General features: G+C 40.4%; 1 protein-coding gene across 2 annotated transcripts in view; it reads left to right on the plus strand.

The window, feature by feature from the left end:
- rnf11b (ring finger protein 11b) overlaps positions 1-19,281 on the plus strand; it is a 33,790-nt gene that overhangs the window by 10,300 nt on the left and 4,209 nt on the right. Inside the window, exons 2-3 of one of the 2 annotated variants that reach the window (XM_041208348.1) lie at positions 2,767-2,891; positions 18,543-18,712. In XM_041208348.1, coding sequence (XP_041064282.1) covers positions 2,767-2,891; positions 18,543-18,712 — 295 coding nt within the window. The remainder of the gene's footprint in view (positions 1-2,766; positions 2,892-18,542; positions 18,713-19,281) is intronic. The other variant, XM_041208349.1, reaches the window with a different exon arrangement.

Below are 19,281 nucleotides of genomic sequence, written 5' to 3' on the forward strand. Positions count from 1 at the left end.
ATTTTTATGTAATCTGTAAACTTCTTAATCATACCCTCTGCATTCAAATCCAAATCATTGATGTATACTGCAGAAAGCAAGGGAACTAGTACTGAGCCCTTTGGTCTATTCCTTTCTCTCATTTTAAACAATGGTGCAACTTTAGCTGTCCTCCAGTCTTTTGCTACCAGACCTGTAGTCACTGAGGATCGCATAATAATGGTCAGAGTCTCTATTTCTTTTTGCTCTCCCTTGGCACGTTTCATCCAGAACTGGGGATTTATCCACTTTCAAAGATGTTAAATGCTTTAATGCTTCCTCTTTAACTATGTTACGTTCATCTAATCTACCTTACTCCTCTTCCCTGATTTGTATTGTCTGTATCATCCCTCTTTTGTGAAAACAGATGCAATGCATTCTTTAAGATTAATTCCCATGTTCTCCATCCCCAGTCAGGCTACCCAATGGTCCCTACTGTCTAGTTATCCTCTTGCTCTTTGTGTACTTTTTTTAAAAAATACCTTTTGGTTTTACATGTCAACATGTTTTAATGCCCTCCTTTTGCTTTCCTGATTGCCTATTAATTTTGCCCCTATGACTTTTAATTGTCCTGTAGATTTTCTGCAGTATTGAACTTTGGTATCTGACATAAGAGAAGTAAAGTCTGAGGCTGTTTTATGTATCCCTCCTTTCTTATTTAATGCCTCTATATCCCCAACTCTTTCCAATGCTTTGTAAATTCTGTCACACCCAAAGTCCTCTAACACTGACACGTGCTTTTTTTTCCCATCCACTCTTTCCTTCACCATCCTGTTTAATCTTCACACCAACTAAAATTCTAGGCTGCTTTCTGTCACTTCTGTTATACAATGTTTCACCCTTTGTTAGTAAAAAATCCTCCCCTACTCCGAGGGCATTGGTGAAGTACAACTGTGCTGAAAATCGGCAATGCTTCCTTTTAAACCATCAGTTACGGTAGCATTGTGCCCAGTCTGCTGCTTGTTAATTGTCCTAGCTAGATATTGTGATTACTACCCTGGAGGCCCATTTCTTTTTTTAAACTTAACATTAATTATTATTAATGTTATTGTTGAAACTTGATTTGTTCTTTCTGATTATTGGTTTTAATGTAAACTGTTTATTTAGGCTGCTGACTTCGTTTTTACAAGATCATCTTCCTTTCCTCTTTTTTTGTTTTGTGGCCTGGCATTTGAGAGGCGACAGCCTACCTGGCACTCGCAGTTGTTGCTCTGTAAAAATGCAACATGAGGGAGTATGTTGGAGAGAGATTTTTGGCTTTCAAAAGAACATTTGGTAACTTGTGTACATGTAAATGACATCTGGAGTTTGAATTTCATTATTCATTATTAAATCAATGTACACAAATCATGCCATGTTTTGTCAATATATTGGTGAAAGACAATAAAGGACTAGAAGTGATATTCCAACATTGTATTTCTCTTGTGTGTGTCAAAAAAGGGCACCCATAACACTCTTTGCAAATTTATAAAGCTTTTTTCTGAATTTTCTCTTTCCAGTGTAGTTCATATCTAATACAAGAAATCCTGATAATCTTGGCTCCCCTGCAAAAATATCGGCTGTTCTATGTATTGCAAAATCCCCTATTCAAAAGCAGCCAATCAGGATTTACTTGGAATGGTGGAAGTGTCATTATAGATTAATGTTCTCTTTTGTTTTCTTTGGGGTTCAGAGTATTTATACAAAACTTTCTTTGAAATTGTGGGGCAAATAGCACATGAACTTTGCAAGGAGATTAAATGAATGAGATAAGTCTGTGATAGATTAGACATAGCTGCAAGACTAGAGAAACAATGTGAACAACTGCCCTTGAAATTAAAATGCCAAGGTGTCCAAACCAAATACCAATGGCTGGAATCACACTCAACATATGGAAGGTGCTTGTCCTTGTTGAGGCTAAGTATTGAAGCTCAAGGTATCACTAGGAATTCCTCAAGACCGCTCCCTAAGCTGTCATCAGCTTCCTTCAAAGATCTTCCCTGTCAAAAGTTTAGGAGTGTGGCTGTTCAATAAGGATTTCAAAATGTTGAGGTAATTCACAACTATAATAATGAAGCTGCGCAGCTAACAGTAGCAACTGGACATTATCCAGGCTTCAGCTGACAGTTGGCCGGGATATTGCCTGGCACTTACGTGGGATCAAGGACAATGTCTCAACTTCTCCTGCTTTTCGATGGTACCACTGTCACCAAGACCCCACCTTCATACTCATGTAAATGTTGAATTTTGGAGACCAAAAGCCATGGGGCCGTATTTTACATGGGTAATGTTTTCGAGGGGTTGATATGCATGTTTGATTTGGGCCCAAATGAAATCCAAGAAAGATGATCTTGAGGGAATAAAATAAAAACCAGCAACACTAAAGAATCCATATTAACTACTAACATTTATGACATTATAAACTATATACAAATCATCCAACGCAATATAAATATGTAACAAATTAACTGCAACACTTCACGTTGAAATTTTTTGAAATCACTCTGATCACCATCTGAGTCACTGAATAATTCATCCCAATCACTTGGTTATGTAACATCATTTGGATCTTCTTTGTCTTCATCAAGCATGTCCTCGGTACTGTTGAGCACATTTTTAGAAATAATTTTTTGACAGTATTGGAATTGAGTTCATTCCATGCATCTGTGACCCATTGACACAATGTTGCTAGCGAGGGTACTTGCATATTTCTGCTCTTAATGAATATTTTTTCACTCTTCCAACATCCAATTGTTTCACGTCTTACAGTACTGCCCTTGAGTGGTGTATTTACATACACATCCAAGGGAAGAACAACATTCGTAAGGTCGCCAAGAGCAACTGCCACATTGGAGTTGGTCGATCTCAACGTCACTGACTACGTTGTCGATGAGGTAGGAACCCAAAGTATCCCAGAAGAGCAAACATTTTTCTTTGTGCAGGTTTTAGAGCATGGGCGAGTGGGGTTTATTTTGGGTTAAGAGGCAGGCATCAGAGAATTGGATGAGCTGAAGTTTATAGAGGATGGAAGAAAGGAAGTCCAGTCTAGAGATGATGCAAACGTGGCTGAGAGTTTTGACACCAGTTGGGCTGAGGCAATAACTTAAACTGTGATGGTGACGATATGGGTTAGGAAGCAGGACACAGTTTGCAAATAGTCAGCTTTAACTTGAGAAAATGGACTCCTGGGGTGGAATCTGTGACAAGGGGACAAAATTTGTGGACGAGGCCTAGGATGATGGCTTCAGTCTTCCCAGTGGAGGAAATTGTGGCTCAGCCAGAGCTGGATGTCATATAAACAGCCAACCAACTGGGTAGTGGAGGAGCTGAGAAACTTGGAGCTTGGTGTCAATTGTACACTTGTGAACTCTGATACCATGTCTTGGAATGATGTTACAAAGTGCAAAGCTATAGATGAGCAAGAGGAAGGGTCAAAGTTCCTTAGTAAACTTCAGAAATAATGTCATGAGGGTGGGACCAGATGCCAAAGCTGGAGATGCTCTGGCAATGGTCAGATATGTAAGAATGGAACCAAGTGAAAGCAACCCACTTGGGTGAGCAGCAGAGGAGAGGCTTAGAGGAGGATGGAGTGGTTAGACATGTCAAATAGGACAGTATGATCACTGGTGGTGTTACTTGTGTTTTTCTTTAGGACTGTTGCAGTGCTGTGGCAGAAGTGGAAACTTGGAAGGGATTCAGCAGGAGGTTCCAGGAAAGATGAACATGGATGTAGGAGGTGACAGCACGTTAAAATAACTTAAGGGTCTTAGCATCTTTGAAAGTAATTAAGTAATGGTTGACGGCTGTTTTTGTGACTGGAAGATGTTTCCAATGGGGTTTCACAGGGCTCAGTACTATGCCCCTTCCTATTTGTGATAGATCAATGTTTTAAACTGGAATATACGGGCAAGATTAAAAAGTTTGAAGATGATAGAAAAATTGGCTTTGTGGTTATCATGAGGATGAAAGTTGTAGACTGCAAGAATATATCAATGGAATGATTAGGTGAGCAGAGGTGTGGTAAATGGGATTCAATCCACAATTGTGAGAGTGCATCTGAGAGGACAAACAAGGCAAGGGAATACACAATAAATGGTAGGATGATGAGTAGAAGGACCTTGGACTGCATGCCTATAGATCTCTGAAGGTAGTCAAGAAGGCATATGGGATGCTTTCCTCTTTTAACCATGGCACAGAATATAAAAACAAGGAGGTTCTGTTGGAACTATACAAAAACACTAGTTAGGCGACAGCTAGAATACTGTACAGTTTTGCTCACAGCATTATAGGAAGGACATGATTGCACTAGAGAGGATGCAGAGGAGATTTATAAGGATGTTGCCAGGAATGGAGAACTTGAGCTATGAAGAAAGAATGGATAGGCTGGGAATGTTTTCTTTGGAACAGAGGAAGCTGAGGGGAGATTTAATTGAGGTTTATAAAATTTAGGGACATGGAGAGAGTAGCTATTTATCTTTGTAGGGAGACCAATAAGCAGGGATGTAGATTTAAAGTAATTGGCAGAAAGATTAGCGGGGAATTCAGATTTTTAACCTAGAGGGTGGTGGAACCTGGAATTCACTGTCTGAAAAGCATGGTGCAAGCACATCTCATTCCTCTAAACCCCAGACATGTGTAGGTGAATCTACTCAGTGTCTCATCATAGGACAGCCCTTTCATCCCAGGAATGAATCTCCCAAGACAATAATATCCTTCCTTGGGTATGGAGACAAAAACTGCACATACTAGCACATTTTCTAATTATGCCAGATCACTGTACACTTCTCTGAAGTGCCAAATTACATTTATTTACATTGAAAGTGCTAAATGCATGTTGTTGGCCTGCTTAAAGAATATGGATCATTTACAAAAATTGCCAATTAAATTAAACTTCAAACTAACTTTTTGGATTAATAAAAATTGCCAAATATTTATCCCAAAAATGACATACTTGATATTCTTTGTATCCATTTGACCCAACAGTATTCTAGTTGTGGTCTGACCAAAGCCTTGTGCAATTGTAGCAAGACTTCCTTATTTTTGTGGTATGGCGATGTGGTGGTGGTATTGTCGCTGGACTTTAATCCAGGGACCCAGGGTAATGCTCTGGGGACCTGGGTTTGAATCCCATCATGGCAGATGGTGGAATTTGAATTCAATAAAAATTTGGAATTGAAAGTCTAATGACCACAAAACCATTGTCGATTGTTGTAGAAACCCATCTGGTTCACTAACGTCCTTTAGGGAAGGAGATCTGCTGTCCTTACCTGATCTGACCTACATGTGACTCCGGACTCTCAGCAATGTGACTGACTCTTAAATACCCACTGAAATGGCCTAACAAGCCACTCAGTTGTATCAAACTGCTACAAAGTCTCAAAAAAGCAATGAAATCAAACTGACCTGGCATTGACCTAGGCACCGGAAACAATAACGGCAAACTCAGCCCTGTCAACCCCGCAAAATCCTCCTTGCTAATATCTAGTGCCAAAATTGGGAGAGCTGTCTCACAGACTAATCAAGCAACAGCCTGACATTGTCTGTGAGTCATGATTCAGTGAGTATGACTATGTCCCAGACACCACCATCACCATCCTGTCCCATCGGCAGGACAGACCCAGCAGATGTGGTGGCACAGTGGTATACCGGCAGGAGGGAGTTAACACGGGAGTCCTCAACAACGACTCCAGATACCATGAAGTCTCATGGCATCAGGTCAAACAGGCAAGATAACCTCCTGCTGATTGCCACAAACCGCCCTCCCTCAACTGATGAATCAGTGCTCCATGTTGAACACCACTTTGAGGAAGCACTGAGGGTGGAAAGGGTGCAGAATGTACTCTGGGTGGGGGCACTTCAATGTCCATCAAGAGTGGCTCAGTAGCACCACTTCTGACCGAGCTAGCCGAGTCCTAAATGACATAGCTGCTAGACTGGGCCTGCGGCAGGTGGTGAGGGAGCCAACAAGAGGGAAAAACATACTTGACTTCATCCTCACCAATCTACCTGCGGCAGATGCATCTTTTCATGACAGTATCAGCAGGAGTGACCACTGCACAGTCGTGTTGTGTAGCACTACCACTGTGCTAAGTGGGATAGATTTCGAACATATCTAACAACTCAAGACTGGGCATCCATGAGGAGCTGTGAGCCATTAGCAGCAGAATTGTACTCAAACACAACCTGTAACCTCATGGCCTGGCATATCCCTCACTCTACCGTTACCATCAAGCCTGATTCAATGAAGAGTGCAGAAGGGCATGCCAAGAGCAGCACCAGGCATAACTAAAAATGAGGGGTCAACCTGGTGAAGCAATAACAGGTCTACTTGCGTGCCAAAACGCATAAGCAGCAAGTGATAGACAGAGCTAAGCCATCCTATAACCAATGGATCAGATCTAAGCTCTGCAGTCCTGCCACATTTTCGTGAGTGCTGGTGGATAATTAAACAGCTCACTGGAGAAGAAAGCTCCACAAATGTCCCCACCCTCAATGACCAGGGAGCCCAGAACATCAGTGCGAAAGATAAGGCTGAAGCATTTGCTACAACCTTCAGCCAGAAGTGCCGAGTGAATGGTCCATCTCAGCCTCCGGAGGTCCCCAGTTTCACAGATGCCAGTCTTCATCCAATTCGATTCGCTTCTGCTTTCTGCCACGGCCACTCAGCTCCTGACCTTATTATAGCTTTGGTTCAACCATGGACAAAAGAGCTGAATTCCCTAGGTGAGGTGAGAGTGACTGCCCTTGACATCAAGGCAGCATTTGACCGAGTGTGGCATCAAGGGCCCCTCGCAAAACTGGAGTCAATGGGAATCGGGGAAAACTCTCCACTGTTTGGAGTCATACCTAGCACAAAGGAATGTGTTGGAGGTCAGTCATCTCAGCTCCAGGACATCAGTGCAGGAGTTCCTCAAGGTAGTGTCCTCGGCCCAACCATCTTTATCTACTGCTTCAATAATCTTCCATCCATCATAAGGTCACAAGTGATGTTCGCCGATGATTGCTCAATGTTCATCACTTGCGACGACTCAGATACTGAAGCAGCCCATGTCCAAATGCAGCAAGATCTAGACAATATCTAGGCTTGGGCTGCCAGGTGCTAAGACAGTAAGATGTAGGAGCAGAAGTAGACCATCTGGTCCATCAAGTCTGCTCCACCATTCAATGAGATCATGGCTGATCTGATAACCCTGAACTTCACTTTCCTGCCTTTTTTCCCCCATAACCCTTGATTCCCTTACTGATTAGAAATCTGTCTATATCTGTCTTGAATGTATTTAAGACCCAGCTTCTACAGTCCTCTGCGGTAAAGAATTCCACGGATTAACTACCTTCTGAGAGAAGAAATTCCTCCTCATTTCTGTTTTAAATAGGAGCCCCCTTACTCTGAGATTATGTCCTCTGGTCCTGGACTCTCCCACAAGGGGAAACACACTCTCAGCATCTACCCTGTCAAGCCCTCTAAGAATCTTATGTTTCAATAGGGTCGCCTCTCATTCTTCTAGACTCCAGTTCGTACAGCCCAACCTAATCAACCTCTCCTATTAAGAAAATCCCTCCATACCTGGGATCAACCCAGTGAACCTTCTCTGGACTGCCTCCAACGCTAGTATATCTTCCCTTAGATAAGAGGACCAAAACTGTTCACAGTATTCTAGGTATGGTCTAACTAGTGCCTTGCATAGTTTTAGCTAGACTTCCCTATTTTTATACTCCATTCCTTTTGAAATAAAGGTCAACATTCCATTTACCTTCCCTATTACCTGTTGAACTTGTATTTTTGGGATTCATGCACAAGGACTCCCAAGCCCCTCTGTGCTGCAGCCTTCTGCAGTCTTTCTCCATTTAAATAATATTCAGCTCCTCTATTCTTCCTGCCAAAGTGCATAACCTCACATTTTTCCACATATTCTATCTTCCACTTTTTTGCCCACCCACTTAACTTGTCTCTATCCCTCTGTAAACTCCTTGTGTCATCCTCACCACTTGCCTTCCTACCTATTTTTGTGTCATCCACAAATTTGGTGATGGTGCATTCGCTTCCGTCATCCAAGTCATTAATATATATTGTAAATAATTGAGGCCCTAACACTGATCCATGTGGCACGCCACTAGTTAGATCGCCATCTTGAAAATGCCCCCCTTATCCGAACTCTGTCTTCTAGTAGTTAGCCAATCCTCTATCCATGCTAATATACTACCCCCAACTTATTAAGTAGCCCTACATGTGGTACCTTATTGAATGCCTTTTGGAAATCCAAATATATTACATCTGCTGGTTCCCCTTTATCTATCCTGCTTGTTACCTCCTCAAAGAATTCTAATAAATTTGTCAGGCATGATTTACCCTTGAAGCAGTGTTGACTCTGCTTGATTAGATTATGTAATTCTAAATGCTCTGCTATTACATCCTTTATAATGGACCCTAACATTTTCCCAATGACAGGTGTTAATCTAACTGGCCTATAGTTTTTTGACTCCCTTCTTGAAAAAGGATTTTACATGGGCAGTTTCCAACCCCCTGGGACTTTACCAGAATCTAAGGATTCTTGGAAGATTACTACTAGTGTATTCACTATCTCTGTAGCTACTCCCTTTAATATCCTAGTAACACCACACATAAGTGCCAGTCAATGACCATCTCTAACAAGAGAGAATCTAACCATCGCCTCTTGATGTTCAATGGCATTAGTATCACTGAATTCCCCACTATCAACATCCTAGAGGTTACCATTGACCAGAAACTGAACTTAGACTAGCCATATAAATCCTGTGGCTACAAGAGCAAGCCAGAGGCTTGGAATCTTGTGAGCTTGCGACAAGTAACTCTCTTCCTGTCCACCATCTATAAGGCACAAGTCAGGAGTGTGATGCAATGCTCCCCACTTGCCTGGATTAGTGCAGCTCCCGCAACACTCAAGAAGCTTGACACCATCCAGGACAATGCAGTCTGCTTGATTGGCACAACGTCCAGAAAGATTCACTCCCTCCACCACCAATGCACTATAGCAGCAGTGTGTACCATCTGCAAGGTGCACTGGAGGAATTCACCAAGGCTCCTTAGACGGCACTTTTCAAACCCACCCACAGTTTCAAGCCCATATGACTCTTCAGAGCAGACTCTGAATAAGAGTCTTAAGGTCTTGAAATGTTACCTTTCTCTCCACAGATGCTGTCAGACCTGAGTTTTTACAGCATTTTTTGTTTTTATTCCAAACATGATGTGGCCTATTCATTGCAAATCATGAAAGCATAACTTATATGGAATTATTTTACTTTCATGGCTCTGATTTCTAGCATCCAATTTGGCTTTTTTTATTGCTTCACCGCATTGTCTGATGTTGAAAGTGAAGTGCACAACTTTAATTTCAATTCTCTGCATTTACCTGTTCTAATTCAATTTCAACATTGTATATGTATGGCCTGCATTCCTTTTAACATGTGTAAACTATTATTTCACTTGTCCTATCTCTCCAATTTTTGTAAATACTTTGTTGTATCTGCTTCAACTGCTCTGCTTTTTGGAGTGGTGATCAAACTTGTTCAGTTTACAGATTTTTATGTGATACCCCTTGAATAAATTCAGAAATGGGGACCTTTGTAGAACTCCACATTATTCTAGCCTCAAATCTGAGATTATATCTCCCTTTATTTGTTTTTTTTTTAATTTTTTTCCCACTGAACCTATGTTCCTTTCTAAATTCTGTGGGCCTTTAGTTTACTTAGTCTTTCAAGAAACTTCTTATCAAAAGCTTTCTAAATGTCTAAAACTATATGGCATAAAGATTGCTCAAAGCTATTTTTTCTAGCTTCAAAATATACAATTTTTTTCACTTTTCAACAGGATTTACTTGTGTATGATTTTTGGATGCCTTTTGATACTGTGACTGGGTAACCATAATTTTTATAGAAGCTTTGGTGCGAATCTGGTTATTGACCATGTATGAATTGAAGCCCAGCTAAATCTTGTCCTTTTTTTATTTGTTCACTGGGTGTGGGCATCACTGTTTCAGCCAGCATTTATTGCCCATCCCTTATTGCGCTTGAGAATGTGGTGATGGGCTGCAGTCCATGTGATATAGGTACGCCCGCAGTGCTGTTGGGGTGTTCCAGGATTTTAACCCAAGAAGAGTGATATAGTTCTGTCAGGATGGTGTGTGGCTTGGAGGGGAACTTGCAGGTGGTGGTGTTCCCGTACATTTGCTTCCCTTGTCCTTCTAGGTGGTAGAAGTGATGGGTTTTGAAAGTGCTGTCGAAGGAGCCTTGGTGAGTTGTTGAACTTTCCAGCTCTCTCCTACCTCCTCCGGTCTTTTTTTGACAGAGACAACCCTGACTGGCATTAAAATTTAGCAAAGCTAATCACTTAAGAGCTTAGTGAAATTTATTTTTAAATTATATGACAGCTCTGCAGTTAAAAGGAAAGATGTAAAGTAATCATTTTTTAATTTGATATTTATTTAGTACCAAATAAAACCAATTTTGTTCTTTTAAGAGGCCTGACTAGGACCCTAAAATATGCAAATATTAAATGCTACAAGAAAAAGCATGTGTAACAGATCTTGTCTAGCAATTCCATAGCTGCTTAAGGGACCTTCTCAATCTGAAGCTATTTGGCATATTTAAGGCAGCTAAATGGAGCAATCTTCTCACATTTGCTAAATACAGCTGTCTAAACTTAACTGCAGTGCCCAACAATGTCTTTGACTGACATATTGGCCTTGACAACTGATGTTATGGCTCCCACATAGGCTTGCTATATTTTGAGTAATATAAGATGTGGAATTATGCAAATTTAGTTTTTAATGATAGTTCCTTCCCCAGGTTAATATCCCACCTATCCATTTCCATATGCCCTTCAGACTAAACTGCAATGGCACAGGTGCTGAATCCTTGGTCTTCTACTGAAGACTCATACATAGGCAGGAACCCATAAATGGAATATAATTTTCATGTTTGCAGTCGGCACATAATTTACTTCAGAACTGATCAAGTTAGGCTACTTGCTACAATGCTTGGAGAGCATGTCATTCAGAATGCATGTCCAACTAAATAAGTAAACTATTTTACACCCTTCTGCTTCTCAACAGCATAGGAATCTTTGTATGTTTGATTGTGTGAATTTGCCTATCCTTCCATAGCTGAATATTGATCCACCTCCTTTCTGAGGGTTAGTCATTTCAGTTTCAGTTGCCTTTATTGGAATTCTGGCTATACATGGCCACAACTATAAGAACAAAAAATAGTGGAAGTAAACCAATTCAACCTTTCGAACCTTCTCTGCCATTCAGTATGATCATGGCTGATCTCCTCCTTCGGTTCCACCTTCCCACACTATTCCCATTTTTTTCCATTTATGGGATGTGGGCATTAGTGGCTGAACCAGCATTTATTGCCCACCTCTAATTGCCCTCGAGGGTGTTGGTGAGCTGCCGTCTTAAACTGCTGCATTCCATGTGATGTAGGCATACCATGGTGCTATTAGGGAGGGAGTTCCAGGATTTTGACCCAGCAACAGTGAAGGAACAGCAATATATTTCACAGTCAGGGTGGTGTGTGGCTTGGAGATGGGGAATTTCCAGGTTGTGGTGTTCCCCTATGTCTGCGGCCTTTATCCTTCTAGATGGTAGTGGTATTGGGTTTGGAAGGTGCTGTCTAAGGAGGCTTGGTGAGTTTCTGCAGTGTGTTTTGTAGATGGCACTCATTGCTGCCACTGTCAGTGGTGGAGGGAGTGAATGTGCTATCTGTAAAACCTTAATTCCCCCAAGTGAAATAGGGAAGGAAGGATTGATTTGATTGAGAGTGAAGGTAGAAAAGTAAATCATATTTTTAAAAATGTATTTTAGTATTTTGAAAATTTAACTATTAACGAGCTGCAGGAATGAGACTCCACAGTTTTAGTTCACTTTCTGGGATGGCGAAATTGAGTAGCATGGCAGGAACATAATTATCCTTTTAATGTGGAGGTTTAAGTAGCAGCCCTAACTTTATGGCGATGAAGTGGTTGGAGAAGAAGTTTCTTCTGATGTCTATGGCCATCTGAGACATATTAAATTTCCCTTGTTGTGTGACCATAACCAAAGTCTCAGCATTCTGCTGACAGATCAAAAAGTCCAAAAAATGCTAGCCCTAGGGAGCCTGCAGTTCTGAACAGAAGAAAATCCAAAATCAAGGCACTTGCCAAGGTGAATAAACCTTGCACAATTATCATCTCCCTAGTTAGAAAATGTAGTCATTATGACTAATGGCAGCTAAAGTCTAAAAGTGATTATATCTGTCTTTTTACCAACTAAAATAGATCAGTCAAATGCAAATTTCATTACTTGATTTTAAAGATATACTTTGCAGACATAAAAATGTAATGAATGTTAACCACAGCAATAGAGGTGCCAGTATCTAATCTAAAAGAAAATGTTTGTTTTTGCAATAATGCAATTAATTCTACAGTTACCAGTCTCATACTACAAATTGCATTGCCTTGTTATAAATTGCAGAGAGCATTGCAGAAGGGTTAGTTCATTTTCAATTTGTGACGGTGTCCACGTTTTAAAGTTTTTTTTTAACAACCCAGGAGATTCAGCAAGCAACCTGGGTATTGTTTAAAATGTGGTTTTGCACTAGACTTGAGCTGTAGCACAAAACCATGCTAAGTTAGAGACTACCTACCAAAGATTGAGAGATTACTAAATAAGGTCATAGCTTTTTCTTCAGTGTTTGGGAGTCATCACTGATCTGACCCCCAAGTTATGTTGCCACTCCCATGTCAACATGCACTCAAAAACCATTTTGCATCAGTGACTGTGGGGGTATAATAATGAAATTACTTGCCTACAAATAAAAGTGGTGGCTTATATAATTAACACTTCTTAGCATTTTTATGGGGAGGTAAGGAAATTAATGTGTTCAAAAACAAAATATGGCAAATGCTGGAGATTGAAATAAAAAAGTGCTGGAAAAACTCAACAGGGCTGGCAGCATCTGTAGAGAGAGAAATAGTTAATGTTTTGAGTCCAATATGACTCCTGTTAGGAACAGAAGTTTGAAATTAATACATTGTCGCGATGAAAATTGTGTATTGGAAACTACACAGCCATTTTGTAAATACCTGTTGGATGAATCTTGACTGGGAGAGTTAGCAATTAATAATGCATTTTTTCTGTAAAGAACTTTTGTCCTTATCTGGTTTGTCATTGATTTGAATAATGTTTACAGAAGTCATTATATTTATGGTCCTTGGTTCCTATTAATGGCCTTGTTGTTTTAATATTTGTTGGACAATTAAGCACAATGTTACAATTTATTGGTAAAAGGGTTCCTGAGCCCTGTGCAGATCCTTGCGCCTCTCCTTTGCAACTCTGCACCATGGCCAAGAAAGTCTTCCCTCCCCTGCTCTACTAGTGACTGTATTTTAGCCCAAACTACAAGTTCAAGTTTGAAGTTCCATGTTCAGAGTATGTTGCTTAATCACCTTGTTCTGTGCTTCTGCTCTGCTCTTCTCAGTGGATGAAACCCTATTCAAATTTGCTATCATGACCTTGTGGATTTCTCTGCCATCAGGACTGCTGCTGTGCTCGATTGCTTTGTAAGACTTGAATTTCGTGACTCAGCTCGATCACTCGGTTGCTTCAAGTTTTGATCTGTTTCAGCTTATGGTGCCAGTCCCACCTGCTCAGCTTAACTGTCTTATCAGATTGTGAGAGAAATTCATTTTCTCCTTGGCTGAAGTACCTGATCTCCTCCTTCCAAGTTCTCAGTTTTCCATTCCTTCATTTGGGAATTTTTCATTCTCTGCTGAGCTAACTCTGACCTGTTATTTCGGATCTCCAGCATCTGGAGTGTTTTGCTTCTGATCTGTTCCTGCTTTGCATTCAGCTCCATTTAATATTGAATAACTTGTGCTTTGCCACTTTTCATGTGCTTCCCATGAATTCTGATGCCACTCATCCTTCACAATAATTATGTTAGCTTTTGTTGGACTGAATTGTAATGGCTCCCATTGCTTTCTCAATTCAATGTGCTCCTTTCCTCCCTACAGCTGTTTCTTGGACAAGTTCACCTGCCCCAATTACATCATTTTTTTTCTCTTCCTTTACTATTTCAATGGGTTTCATGGTCCTTGAATTTCACCCCCATTGTTACCTTCAACAATTACATAAATTGTGAACACCAGATGATTGTACTGGTTCGCTGAATTTCCTGTGACCCTATCTGAGCAATGGAAGTATTTATATTAATCATTCCAATAATAATGTCATAGTCTATAAACTTTTGTCTGCATAACTGCAGCCACATAGCAAATGGGACCTGCTTTGGTATAGGATCCATAGGATCTCCAGTGTTGAGCTACTCTTTTTCAGTTGATCAGGACTGCCTATCTGACATCCAGTACTGGAGGAGCAGAAATTTCCAGACAAAACTGAAGCCATTGTCTTTGATCATTGCCACAAACTCTGTTCCCTCACCACCAACTTAATCCCTTTCCTGTCAATTGTCTGAGGCTGAACCAGGCTGTTCGATGTCATATTTGACATTGAGCTTCCAGCCACATAGGCTGCCTGAAATAATGGCAGGGTTATTTCCACTTTCGTAACATTGCCTGACTCTGCCCCTGCCTCAGCTTATCTGTTGCTGAAACCCTCAGCCATGCTTTTGTTACCCCTATGCTTGACTATGCTCAAACATACCTGGCCAGCTTCCCACATTTAATCTTCCATAAACTTGAGGTATCCAAAATTCTACTAATTCTACCATGTCCTAACTCATGCCCTATTCCGTTCACCAAGCACTTGCTGACCTACACTGACTCACAGTTAAGCAAGGTCCCAATTTTAAAATTCTCATTCATATATTTTCAAGTCGTTCCATAGCCTTGCCCTTCCCTAACTCTGTAATCACCTCCAGCCACAAAACCCTTGTATATTTGTGCTTCAAATCTGATCTCTTAAGCACCCCTGATTTTTAAATTGCTCCTCCATTCCCTCCCTGGAATTCCCTCCCAGGATATGTCGGCGTAAAGGTCCCACTCTGGGCTCAAGTTGTGTACAAAAATTATACTAGTGTTTTTTTTAACCCTTAAGTTTCTGTGTAAACTCATTTGCATATCACAATGTAAAATCTGTCCTGAACCAGTGCAATCAGGCAGCATTTTAGAACACAATTTTTTTGTTTTGCTTTTTGAAATGAAGTCCTTGATATATTTGAGTGGTAACTTGATGCAGTTTTAATATAGCTGTAAATAAGTTTATCACAAATAAATATTTTCAATCAGTGTCCAGTCCTCCCCTTCTAAGTACAGGCAACTTGATTTTAAATAACTGAAAATGATTTTAAGAAGAATATTTCAGAAATATTCTCATTTATATTGGTGTCAGCTTGTCAGCTTCTTAGTAAATTAAAAATATTACTCAATTTTTTAAAGCATACCTATTAGCATATGGACTCTGCATCTAAAAACAAAAAGCTTAATTTTAATACTTGTCTCAGAGGCCTGCAAACGGGACCCAGTAACAGAAACTTGCAATGATGATCATTTTGATCTGGAGGTGTGGTCAATTTGCAGTGTGCTTATTTTAAAAACTGCACAAAAGGCCCAGGAAACTCAGTTTGAGTTGGGTGTAATTTGCTCTTGTAATTCCTAGATCTTTTGAGTGGGTTTGGTTATTTCCTGTGAATTGCCCTGGAAAAATCCGACATTGTGAAAGGATAAGTAAATTATTTTCAAAAGCAAATGCAGTTAGCAAAAAATTGAAGGCATCCTTGTCGGATCTGTTAATTGTATGGCGCATTTCAAGCGCATATATTATTTTACTTTTAAATGCCATTCTGTTTTTCTTGATGAGGGGTTGGGAGGAGGCATTTTTTTTAATAGCAAAATGCCCATGTATTAGTTCAGTTCTGTCAAAGGGTCATGAGGACTCGAAATGTCAACTCTTTTTTCTTCTCCGCCGATGCTGCCAGACCTGCTGAGTTTTTCCAGGTAATTCTGTTTTTGTTTTGGATTTCCAGCATCCGCAATTTTTTATTTTTATGCCCGTGTATTAGGTTGCTTGATACTGGGAATTTACTGAATCCACTAAGAAATATAGCACTTTACAGTAACAACACTACATTACTAACCCTTCAAGTTAACTTGTAACAATTACAGTAATTATGGATGTTACAAGGTTCAGTTATTTAGTCACTGCTCTTTCATTGTTCAAACAACATAGTCATTCACTTGTCACCTCAGCTTCTTGCAAGTCAGTATTCAGCAAGCCAGGACTGCCACTGCCTGAATTCTCTCATGCATAGCAGATCTGGCTGAGTTATTTGTATGTCACGTCATCCTGCAAATAGAGGTTTCTGCTCAGCGTTTTCTTAAGGTGAAGCTATTTTTCTCCAAGCGTGAACTTCAGTTACTACTTAATGTTTGCTGGGCAATACCTCAAACAAATCAAACTTATATATAACATTTGAATCAAAGCAATTAGCTGGGATTTTCTTACAGGAGACTAACCATTATGAAAAGTCAATCTACTGAACAAAAAAGAAAGACATGCATTTATGTAGAACTTTAAGACCATGGGATGTCTCAAAGCACGTTACAACCAATTAAGTACTTTTGAAGTGTAAACAAAAAGTGCTGGAAATACTCAGCGTGTCTAGCTGCATTTCTAGAGAGAGAAACGTAGTTAACATTTTGAGTCAGATTTTGACTCTTCAAACTGAAGGAGGGTAGAATTGTGATGTGTTGCATGCTGTCGAAAGTGGGGGAGGAAGACCAAAAGGGAAGGTTTGGGATTGGGTCAAGGGCAATAACATAGGAAGATACCCAAAGCCCCAAGCACACCTTCCAGGTGAAACAGTGATTTGTTTGTACTATTTTCAATTTAGCAAATTGTATTCACTGCTCACCATGCAGTCATCTCTACATTGGCTAGACCAAATGTAGATTGGGTAACTGTTTTGTGGAACACCTCAGCTCAGTCCGTAAGGATGACTCCGAGCTTCCGGTTATGTGCCATTTTTAATTCATCACTTCTCTCCCATGCTCACATTTCTGTCCTTGGCCTGCTGCAGTGTTCGTGAAGCTCAATGCAAGCTTGAGACAGCACCTCATCTTCCATTTAGATACTTTACAGTCTTCTGGACTCAACATTGAGTTCAACCATGAACTCTGTCCCCCATTTTGATCCTTTTTTTTGCATGTGCCGGTTTGAATTTTGTTTTTCATGTTTTTGCTTTCAGACAAAGCTGCTCTTTGAGGATTTACACTCACTTCCGGACTAATGCTTTGTCTCTTTACCACAATCATTACAACTTTCTTTGCCTTTTGTTCCATGACATTTTTGTCATTTAATCTCTCCTGCCTGCTACCCTTTCCCAGACCTTCCTTTATGTTCTTCCTCTACCTCCCGCCACACCTCCCCTCTTCACCCCCCACCAGCATAAACCCATCACATTTCAACCTTCCTTCAGTTCTGAAGATGTCATTTTTGACTCAAGACATTAACTCAGTTTTTCTCTCCACAGATGCTGCCAGGACCTGCTGAGTATTACCAGCACTTTGATTATATTTCAGATTTCCAGCATCTGCAGTATTTTACTTTTACGTAGTGTAGTCACTGCAGTTTGGGATTGAGGATGATTTGCTTCCACTTTAGTTCAGTGGGTTCTGAGATGGATGATGTCCAATGTGCGATTGGCAGACTCTGCCAAATGTGGAGCAGGTGGTGCTTAAAGGGTTGGGCAGTTGAGGTGTTTGGAAGTTTGTGCACTGTCTCTGACGTGTTGATTTCACCTCTCTGTGCTCCTAATGAAGTCTCTCTGTCTTTGGTTCTTTCCCAAATAAGCTTTCCCCATTTTGGTCGGCCACAAGCCAGGGATTCCCATGAGCTGCTGGGAATGTTTCACCTCTCCGGGACTTTGAGGACATCCCTCTTGGGAGTTTCCTGCTGCAACCGTTTTCCAAGCAGAGCAGTTACTTTGGGAGCCTGGTGTAAGCCATACAACATATCATGCCCAGTGGAGCTGGTTTTGAGTGATTAGTGCTTTGATGCTAAGACATATTGGCTGCCTCTCCCAAGCCAACATGTGTGCTGCAAAGTCTCTCAAACAGCAATGAGATCATGACCAGGTAATCTGTTTTGTTGTGATCTTGATTGAGGAATAAATATTGGCCAGAGCACCAGGGATAACCCTCCTGGTCATCATGATATATAGTGCTATGTGATCTTTTACAAACACCTGCTCAGACCGAGGAGGCCTCAGTTTACTGTCTTATCCCAAAGACTGGAAGCTATCAGATAGTTAACTTTTTGAAGGGATGCCCATTGAATGAAACCGATGAACAAACATTTATTTGGTTTTTTAAAAATTGTTTGTTATCATCATGCACAAATGATGGGCTTTGTCAACAGATGATTCAAAATTAATTTTGTTAATTTGTCAAAACTAAGCAAGTGGTAGTGTGAATATTTTAATACGATAACTGTTATTGCACCTTAATTGAAGCATTATTACTTTGTTCCAATGTGTCTTTTTCTCCTGCTCCCACCTGTTCTTCTTAGGAACAAGTTCAGGTTCCTGTCTACCATCCTACTCCAAGTCAGACCCGGTTAGCCACTCAACTTACCGAAGAAGAACAGATCAGAATAGCGCAAAGAATAGGCCTCATTCAGCACCTCCCCAAAGGGGTCTATGACCCAGGAAGAGATGGATCAGAAAAGAAAATTAGAGAGTGAGTTTTGAATTTTCATAATTTAAAAATCTCTCAAATAAGTCACTTAATCTCAGCCCAAGGTTGCTGCGTCAAGTAGTTTTTGCTCAATCTATTAGAAGGACACTGCAATTAACCACCTGTACCCCATTTTTAGTACAAAGCCATTCTTAAAAGTAACCCCTTGTGCCAACAATTGAAAGCCATTGCTAAAATGATTGAACAGCTCTTCCCACCTTCCTCTTTCTGTTCCCCTTTTAGAAACGCTGGTAATGCACTGACTTTGTTTAACATTTACCAGTGCTGTGCTTCAGATTAACCTGTTGAATGCTAATTTTCAGCCCTTGCAGTGTCAAACCTGAGTTAGCTTTTCCCCGTGCAACATTTTAACTAGTGTTTCTGATCTGTTCTAAATTTTAATATTTGCTTTGCATATTTTTTCCTATGGCTCTATCAGCATGGTTTCCATTCTGGAGCTCAGACCCATAAGTTATGATTCATTATCTTTTAGCAGCTATAAAATGTTAAACATAATCATATTGAGAATTTACTGCTTTTCTAATTGTACCATGAATGCTGAAAAAGCACCG

This window comes from Carcharodon carcharias, chromosome 16 (assembly GCF_017639515.1).
Source record: "Carcharodon carcharias isolate sCarCar2 chromosome 16, sCarCar2.pri, whole genome shotgun sequence".
Lineage (NCBI taxonomy): Eukaryota > Metazoa > Chordata > Chondrichthyes > Lamniformes > Lamnidae > Carcharodon > Carcharodon carcharias.